The sequence below is a fragment of the Hypanus sabinus genome (assembly GCF_030144855.1).
Source record: "Hypanus sabinus isolate sHypSab1 chromosome 1 unlocalized genomic scaffold, sHypSab1.hap1 SUPER_1_unloc_1, whole genome shotgun sequence".
Lineage (NCBI taxonomy): Eukaryota > Metazoa > Chordata > Chondrichthyes > Myliobatiformes > Dasyatidae > Hypanus > Hypanus sabinus.
In genome coordinates this window covers 877,200-886,930 of record NW_026778903.1, presented here as the reverse complement: position 1 = coordinate 886,930, position 9,731 = coordinate 877,200, and the positions used below count along the sequence as shown (strand labels likewise).

Sequence of the window (9,731 nt, the reverse complement as noted above, 5' to 3'; positions counted from 1 at the left end):
TAAGGTAGGGACATGTTCGACACAACTTTGTGGGCCAAAGTGCCTGTATTGTGTTGTAGGTTTTCTATTTTTCTATCTAAAACATAGTATCAAATTAAAAGCTAATTTGTACAAACTCACATACAGTAGTGGGAGACTGGAGAATTGGGAAAACTTTAAAAAGCAACAGAAACAACAAAACAAGAAATAAGGAAAGGGAAGAAAGAGTATGAAAGTAAATTAGCACAAAATATAAAAACAGATAGCACAAGTTTTTTATAAATTATAAAGCTGAAGAGAGTGGCTAAAGTCAACGTAGGTCCCTTGGAAGTCAAGAAGGGGAAATTGATATTGGGTGATAAGGAAATGGCTGAGGCATTGAACGACTATTTTGTGTTGGTCTTCACGGTGGAGGACACGTCTAATATGCCAAAGAAAGATGTTATGGACGAAATGGGAGGTGAGGACCTCGATAAAATCACTGTCACTACAGAGATAGTGATGAGCAAACTAGAGGGTTTGAAGGTAGATAAGTCCCCTGGTCCTGATGGGATGTATCCTAGGGTGCCGAAGGAATTGGCAGAGGTTATAGTAGACACATTGGTAATCATTTATCAAAATTCTCTGGACTCTGGGCAGGTCCCAGCAGAACGGAAGACTGCAAATTTTTATACCTCAATCACTAGAGCGCGATTTGCTGACCTCTTCCGTGGCACTCTTGACCCTGTAGAGAAATCCTTGCGAGATGCCAAGCTTGACAAGGCTCAAATCCATGATATTGTGCTGGTTGGTGGATCCACCCGCATTCCCAAAATCCAGAAGTTGTTGCAAGATTTCTTCAATGGCAAGGAATTGAACAAGAGCATCAATCCTGACGAGGCTGTTGCATATGGTGCAGGTAATCACCAAATTGACATTGTTTTGTAGTACAATCTTAATAACTTGTTTAACTTGTAAGTAAACTCTTTTAATGTTCTCTTAGCTGTCCAGGCGGCTATCTTGGCTGGTGACAAGTCTGAGGCTGTGCAAGATCTGCTGCTGTTGGATGTTACTCCTCTGTCCCTGGGCATCGAGACAGCTGGCGGTGTCATGACAACATTAATTAAGCGTAACACCACCATTCCAACAAAACAAACACAAACCTTTACTACCTATTCTGATAACCAGCCTGGTGTGCTGATCCAGGTAAATGCCAATGTTACATATATCTAAATTAGCTGCTTGATTCTCTGATGCCATTTGTGTTAAATTTACTGTCTAGCATTTCCTGAATCTCTTGACTCGGTGTCTTACCTAATTAGTTTGTTTTCCTGACAATGCCAAATATTGTTTCGAATTTAGGTGTTTGAGGGTGAGAGAGCAATGACGAAAGATAACAACTTGCTGGGCAAGTTTGAGCTGACTAGAATTCCACCTGCTCCCAGGGGTGTGCCTCAAATTGAGGTGACTTTTGATATTGATGCCAAGGGTATCTTGAATGTGTCTGCAGTGGACAAGAGCACCGGAAAAGAAAACAAGATCACCATCACAAATGACAAAGGTAAGAAGCTTTAGAAATCAGATGAATATGGTTTCTGCTATGATGAAGAATTCCAAAGTCATTCGTAGTTTCCACCAGAAATAGAGATGTTGGCAAAGAACCTTCCTTGGATGTCTGAGCGGTTGACATAAACAAGTTGTTAGTTGGTTAACCAGGGAGCAATACTACAGTTTTTTAAAATTAAGCGTACAGTGACAATATGATACAAAGAAAGAGAATTTTAAAAAAAGCACCTAAATTGAAGACGTAAACTCAGTATCCTCCCCCAACCCCAAAACACAATAAAAAAAACTCCAGACCAACCACAACACAATATAGAGAATATAAATCAGGACAATCAAACTCCCAGACTGTGAATACACTCAGTAACAGAGGATAATAATGCCTTCTACCAGAAAAAAAAAGGGAGCTGAAAGTAAGGGACTGAAAAAAAGAAAAAAGAACCCTAGTCAAGAGGAAGGTTATGAAAGTACTCGATTAAAGGTCCCCAGACCTTATGGAACTTTAAACCCGAATTAAGAACTGAATAATGGATTTTTTCGAGGTCCAAGCAGGCCATAATGTCGTTAAGCCATTGAGCATGAGTGGGCAGGGCAGCATCTCTCCATCTGAGGAGGATCAAGCGTCTAGCCAGGAGAGAGGCAAAGGATAATATTCGGCATTTGGTCGGACCCAGACATAAATCTGTCTTGCCCCAGAAACCGAACAAAGCAATTAAGGGGTTTGGTTCTAGGTGTTGATTCAGAATATATGATAACATAGTGAAGACATCTTTCCAAAATTTCTCCAAGCTAGGACAGAACCAGTACATATGAATAAGAGAGGCCTCACCCCTCTTGCATTTATCACAGAGCGGACTAATGTCAGGGTAGAATCGAGATTGTTTAGATTTAGACATATGTGCTCTATGAACCATCTTAAACTGTAAAAGGCAATGGCGAGCACAAAGAGAGGTTGAGTTAACCGATTTGAGAATCGAGTCCCAACTCTCATCAGATAAGGAGATATTTAAATCCTGCTCCCATGCCATTTTAATTTTACCCACAGGGGCCCGTCGTAAGGTTGCTAACTTATCTTGAATAATTGATATTAAACCTTTACCTAGTGGATTAATGAAAAGAAATAAGTCCATAGCATTTTTCGCAGGCATTTCAGGGAAGTTAGGAATTAAAGGAGCAATAAAGTGTCGGATTTGGAGATATCTGAAAAAATGAGCATTGGGCAGATTGAACTTAACAGAGAGCTGCTGAAAAGAAGCGAAGCGATTATCAATGAAAAGATCTTCAAAATGTCTAATGCCCTTCCTATACCAAACCTGGAATGCTGAATCGTATGTAGTAGGTAGAAAAAGGTGATTATGTACGACAGGGCTGGAAACGGAAAAACCATGGAAACCATAGCATTTCCTAAACTGAGCCCATATACGCAAAGTGTGTCTAACAAGAGGATTAGCTATTGATCTGGACAGACTACTAGGGAGTGCAGAGCCAAGAAGTGCAGAGATAGATAGTTCTTTAGTGGAGCTCAACTCCATTGCCACCCACTTAGGGCACTCGGGTTGGCCATGGAAAAAAGACCAAAAGGTAGCACAACGTATATTAGCTGCCCAATAATATAAATAAAAGTTAGGTAAAGCCATGCCACCCTCTTTTTTAGGTTTTTGGAGATGGATTTTACTAATTCTAGAGCACTTATTCTTCCACAGAATGACAAAATAATAAGAGTCTAAGAAGTCAAAAAAAGATTTAGGAATAAAAATTGGGATAGATTGAAATAAGTATAAAAATTTGGGGAGAACATACATTTTAACAACATTAATACAACCTACCAAAGACATAGATAGAGGTGACCATTGTACCAGACTCTGTTTTATAGACCATGAAAGATTGGCAAAGTTTTCAAGAAAGAGATCTTTAAGCTTCCTTGTGACTGTAATTCCAAGATAAGTAAATTGATTATGGACTACTTTAAAAGGGAGATCATGAAATGTTAATTCTTGTGCTTCTTTACTAATTGGGAAAAGTTCACTCTTATGTAAACTAAGTTTATAGCCAGAGATCTGGCTAAACTGGTCAAGAAGTGAAAACATTGGAGGTAAGGATGTAGACGGATTTGAGAGAAAAAGTAGTAAGTCATCAGCATAAAGAGAAACTTTATGCTCAACACCCCCTCTCCAAATCCCGGTCAATTCAGGACAATTTCGAAATGCTATCGCCAAAGGTTCTATAGCCAAATCAAAGAGAAAGGGAGGGACTTAAGGGGCATCCCGGACAGGTGCCACGTTTGAGATTAAATACCTGGGATTTCTGAAAATTAGTTAAAACAGAAGCAGTAGGACACAGGTACAGCAATTTGGTCCGAGAGATGAAACTTTGGCCGAGGTCAAATTTTTCTAAGACTGTAAGAAGGTAGTCCCACTCTATACGATCAGATGCTTTCTCCGCATCGAGGGAAATAACACATTCAGAGATCCCAGTTGGGGGTGAATATAAAATATTAAATAAACGCTGAATGTTAAAAAAAGGGAGACGGTTTTTAATGAAACCTGATTGGTCATCAGAGATAATAGAGGGAATAACGGTTTCTAATCTATAAGCCAAAACTTTAGCTAAGATCTTTACATCAACATTGAGTAAAGAAATCAGCCTATACGAGGAACACTCTGTTTGGTCTTTACTCTTTTTTAATAGGAGAATAATAGATGCCTCATTAAAAGAGGGTGGCAGTTTGCCGTAATTAAATGAGTCAGATAATACTGAAAGTAACTGAGGAGAAAGAAGTGAAGAGAATGATTTATAAAGTTCTACAGAGAACCCATCAGGTCCAGGAGATTTCCCTGAGGACAGTGCAGAAATTGCAAAAGATATTTCTTCTGATGATATAGGCGCATTAAGTTTGGCTTTAAAATCAGATGAAAGTGAAGGAATATTCAGATTATTTAAAAATTGATCAACAGAGATATTGTCATTCAAAGATTCAGAGGAATAAAGCTGAGAATAAAAATTTTTAAGTGCATCATTAATTTCCAAATGATCTGATGTAAAGTCTCCGTTCTCCTTCCGGATCTTTGTAATATGTTGTTTGGCTTTGGAACGCCTCAGCTGATTGGCTAGAAATTTACCAGACTTATCCCCATGAATGCAAAAGCGACTCTTTCTTTCGAGAAGTTGGCGTTCAACAGGTTGAGTAGACAGAAGATTAAATTTAGTTTGGAGTTCTACACGCTTCTTGTATAGTTCAGGGTTCTTAGTTTGAGCATACAGTTGATCCAATTCTTTAGTCTGGTTAATGAGGTCTAATTGGTTTGCACAGGATCTTCTGTTGAAATTTGCTGTGTAAGAGATTATTTGACCCCTCAGATATGCTTTCATGGCATCCCAGACAATCTGGGATGACACTTCAGGTGATGTATTAGTGTTAAAATAAAAGGTTATCTGATCCTTAATGAATTTTAGAAAATCATCATCTGATAATAAAGTTGAATCAAACTGCCAGTGTTTATTCCTCTGAGGGAGACCAGGAAAGTTCAGCGAGAGAGTAATTGGGGCATGGTCAGAAATCAGTACACTCTGATATTCACAAGAGTGGGCAAATGGAATAAGTTGGTTATCGAGTAAGAAATAGTCAATTCTAGTGAAGGTATGGTGAACATGTGAAAAAAAAGAATAATCTCTCTCCGTAGGATGAAGGAAACGCCATATATCAGAGATACCAAAATTAGAGAGAAACGATTGGATAGCTAAGGCAGATTTAGTAGGTGATCTGGTAACAGAGGATGATCGATCCAAATTAGGATCTAACCAACAGTTGAAGTCGCCACCCAGTATAAGAGTGTATGAGTTTAAGTCTGGTAGTGAGGAAAAAAAAACGTTCAAAAAAGTTAACATCATCAAAGTTGGGGGCATACAGGTTTGCTAGTGCAACTTTAGTGTTATATAGTTTGCCAGAAACAATAATAAAACGACCATTTGTATCAGATATTTTATTATGGAGTTCAAACGGAATATTTGAGTTAATAAGAATGGAGACACCCCTAGCTTTAGTGGCAAAGGATGAATGAAAGTACTGACCCGCCCACTTTGACAGAAGCCGGGAGTTATCAAAACAACGAATATGAGTTTCTTGAAGGAAAGCAATGTCAGCTTTGAGTTGTTTAATATGTGAGAATACCTTCCTCCTTTTAACAGAGTGATTCAATCCCTTTACATTCCAGCTCACAAATTTAAGTGCACTAGCCATTATCAATTACTAATGCATAAAAGGCAGCAGGCATATAAAAAGTCAAGCAATACAATAGCAGTCTGGGAGCAGAAATATAAACATAGATTTGTAAAATCAAAAGATAAACATGTCCTGAGCAATAAAGAAAAACAATAAATACAGTGAATGATGTTGGAACTGGAAAATGCACCCCACCCACACAACCCAAAACTAGATGGCTACCAAAAAGAGCAGCTAGCTCTACCAAAAAAATTAACCCAAATATAACTTCCAGATCTGTGTCATTAACAGCAGTTCCATATAAATATTATAGCAAATAGTAACTAGTTTATGCACTAGAAAACATAACTGCAAATTGGAACATTTTCTGCAGAAACATAAAACTTAATACAGAGAAAATCGGAAGAAAACCAAAACTAACCTACCCGCGAAAAATTATGGAAGAATAAAGGAAGAAAAAGGGGGAAAAAAGGGAAGAAAAAAGAAGAGGGAGGAAGGGGAAAATTATAGATTCAGGAAGAGTACTTATCAACCATTTACAGAGAGGGAAAAAAATCAAAAATTAAGAAATAGTGGAAAAAAATAATAAATAAAAAAAGAATAATAAAAAAATAATCAGCAGTTAAACTGTGAACCAGCAAACAGGGAGACCTTCAATAAAGACTTCAAACCTCCAAAACAAGTTAGAGTCAACTGTAGAACTCTATAGATAAAGTTATACAAGAATAAGATAGATTACACAAGTACTGTTTAACGTCCATAGGGAAACATTAAGCACAGAATGTCTATTTAAAAATAAGACACACCAAATCCAGGGAGAGATTGCCAACAACCCTTAGAGTTTCAGTGGGGGGGGGGGGGATATGTTTGTGGAGTTCTGCACAGGTACATTTCAATGAAACAGGGAAGATTTGGTTGGGTACAGGAACCGTGGTGTACAAAGGCTGTATTAAATCTAGTCAAGAAGAAAAGCTTACAAAAGGTTCAGAGAGCTGGTTAATGTTAGCCATCTAGAAGATTACAAGGCTAACAGGAAGGAGCTTGTGAAGGAAATTAGGAGAGCCAGAAGGGGCCATGACAAGGCCTTGGCGGACAGGATTAAGGAAAACCCCAAGGCATTCTACAAGTATGAGAACAGCAAGAGGAGAAGACATGAAAGAATAGGACCAATCAGGTGGGAAAGTGTGTATGGAACTGTTTTCTCCCAGTAGGGAGTAGTTTTTAGTTCCAAGTGCTCCTGTCACGTTTTGTCACCCTGTAACCTTATCCTTCAATCTCTCTGAATTATGGAGGATAGCATGTGTATAAATGTCTCTCTCCAGCAGACCTCATCACATTCATCAGGACTCCAGTATTTCTACTATTTTTTACTGTTTCTTAATTGTACATATGATTTTTTTATGTTCTATCGCTGAGCAGCGTGAACCGTCTGACTGGCCTATCAGAGTTCTCTTTGGGAACGAGTCAACTTCATCAGCATTTGTGATCTGGCTATTGTTCACGATTGCACATAATTAAAAATTAGAGGAAATAGCAGAGGTACTTATTGAATACTTTACTTCAATATTCACGATGGTAAAGGATCTTGGTGATTGTAGGGATGATGCAGCAGACTAAAAAGCTTGAGCATGTAGATATTAAGAAAGAGGATGTGCTGGAGCTTTTGGAAAGCATCAAGTTGGATAAGTCACCGGGACCAGGTGAGATGTACCCCAGGCTACTGTGTGGGTGAGAGAGGAGATTGCTGAGCCTCTGGCGATGATCTTTGCATCATCAATGGGGACAGGAGAGTTCCGGAGGATTGGAGGGTTGCGGATGTTGTTCCTTTATTCAAGAAAGGGAGTAAAGATAGCCCAGGAAATTATAGACCAGTGAGTCTTACCTCAGTGGTTGGTAAGTTGATGGAGAAGATCCTCAGAGGCAGGATTTATGAACATTTGGAGAGGTATAATGTGATTGGGAATAGTCAGCATGGCTTTTTCAAGGGCATGTTGTGCCTTATGAGCCTGATTGAATTTTTTGAGGATGTGACTAAACAAATTGATGAAGGTAGAGTAGTAAATGTAGTATATATGGATTTCAGCAAGGCATTTGATAAGGTACCCCATGCAAGGCTTATTGAGAAACTAAGGAGACATAGGATCCAAAGGGTCATTGCTTTGTGGATCCAGAACTGGCCTGCCCACAGAGTGGTTGTAGATGGGTCATATTCTGCATGGAGGTTGGTGACCAGTGGAGAACCTCAGGGATCTGTTCTGGGACCCTCACTCTTTGTGATTTTTATAAATGACCTGGAAGAGGAAGTGGAGGGATGGGTTAGTAAGGTTGCTGAAGACACAAAGGTTGGAGGTGTTGTGGATAGTGTGGTGGGCTGTCAGAGGTTACAGCATGACATTGATAGGATGCAAAACTGGGCTGAGAAGTGGCAGATTGAGTTCAACCCAGATAATTGTAAAATGGTTCATTTTAGTAGATGGCAGAATATAGTATTAGTGGAAAGACTCTTGCCAGTGTGGAGGATCAGAGAGGTCTTGGGGTCCGAGTCCATAGGACACTCAAAGCAGCTGCGCAGGTTGACTCTGTGGTTAAGAAGGTGTACGGTGTATTGGCCTTCATCAACCGTGGAATTGAATTTAGGAGCTGAGAGGTAATGTTGCAACTATATCGGACCCTGCTCAGACCCCACTAGGACTACTGTGCTCAGTTCTGGTCACCACACTACAGGAAGGATGTGGAAACCATCGAAAGGGTGCAGAGGAGATGAACTCTCGGTCTTTTCTCCCTGGAGCGATAGAGGATGAGAGGTGACCTGACAGAGGAGTATGAGATGATGAGAGGCATTGAACGTGTGGATAGTCAAAGGCTTTTGCTGAAGGCTGAAATAGCTGCCACATGAAGGCACAGGTTTAAGGTGTTTCAGAGTAGGTACAGAGGAGATGGCTGGGTTAAGTTTTTTTTACCAGAGAGTGGTGAGTTCATGGAATGGGCTGCTGGTAACGGGGGTGGAGGTGGATATGATAGGGTCTTTTAAGAGTCTTTTAGATAGGTACACGGAGCTTAGAAAAATAGAGGGCTATGGGTAAGCCTAGTAATTTCTAAAGTAGGGACATGTTCGACTCAACTTTGTGGGCCGAAGTGCCTGTATTGTGTTGTAGGTTTTCAATGTTTTTATCTAAAAGATAGTATCCAATTAAAAGTTAATGTGTACAAAGTCACAAAGCGTAGTGGGAGACTGGAGAATTGGGAAAACCTTAAAAAGAAACAGAGAACAACTGAACAAGAAAGAAGGAAAGGGAAGACAGAGTATGAAAGTAAATTAGCACAAAATATAAAAAGATAGCAAAAGCTTTTATAAAGATAGAAAGCGGAAGAGGGTGGCTAAAGTCAACATAGTTCCTTGGAGGTCAAGAAGGGGAAATTGATATTGGGTGATAAGGAAATGGCTGAGGCATTGAACGACTATCTTTTGTCGCTCTTCACGGTGGAGGACACGTCTAATATGCCAAAAAAAGATGGTATGGACGAAATGGGAGGTGAGGACCTTGATAAAATCACTGTCACTAAAGAGATAGTGATGAGCAGGCTAGAGGGCCTGAAGGCTGATAATTCCCTGGTCCTGATGGGATGCATCCCAGTGTGCTGAAGGAATTGGCGGAGGTTACAGTAGACACGTGGGTAATCATTTATCAAAATTCTCTAGACTCCGGGCAGGTCCCAGCAGATCGGAAGACAGCAAATGTCACGCCACTTATTAAAAAAGGATATAGGCTAAAGACGGGCAACTATAGGCCAGTTATCTTAACATCTGTAGTCAGGAAAATGCTTGAAGCTGTCATTAACAAAGAAATAGTGGAAAATTTAGAAAGGAGCGGTTGCATTAGAGAGACGCAGCATGGATTCAGAAAGGGCAGGTCCTGTTTGACAAAGTTACTGGAGTTCTTTGAGGACATAATGAGTGCAGTGGATAGAGGGGAACAGGTGGATGTCGTAT

General features: G+C 39.7%; 1 protein-coding gene and 1 non-coding gene across 2 annotated transcripts in view; both read left to right on the top strand.

Moving 5' to 3' along the window:
* Positions 1-330: 330 nt before the first annotated feature.
* Positions 331-9,731, top strand: part of LOC132385347 (heat shock cognate 71 kDa protein-like) — a 30,099-nt gene continuing 20,698 nt past the window's right edge. Inside the window, exons 1-3 of the mRNA XM_059957386.1 lie at positions 331-877; positions 962-1,164; positions 1,321-1,519. Of these exons, the coding sequence (XP_059813369.1) occupies positions 346-877; positions 962-1,164; positions 1,321-1,519 (934 nt within the window). The 5' untranslated portion in view covers positions 331-345. The remainder of the gene's footprint in view (positions 878-961; positions 1,165-1,320; positions 1,520-9,731) is intronic.
* On the top strand, positions 1,554-1,641 carry LOC132385368 (small nucleolar RNA SNORD14). The gene has a single exon (XR_009509167.1). It is a non-coding gene; the product is annotated as a small nucleolar RNA SNORD14 (small nucleolar RNA).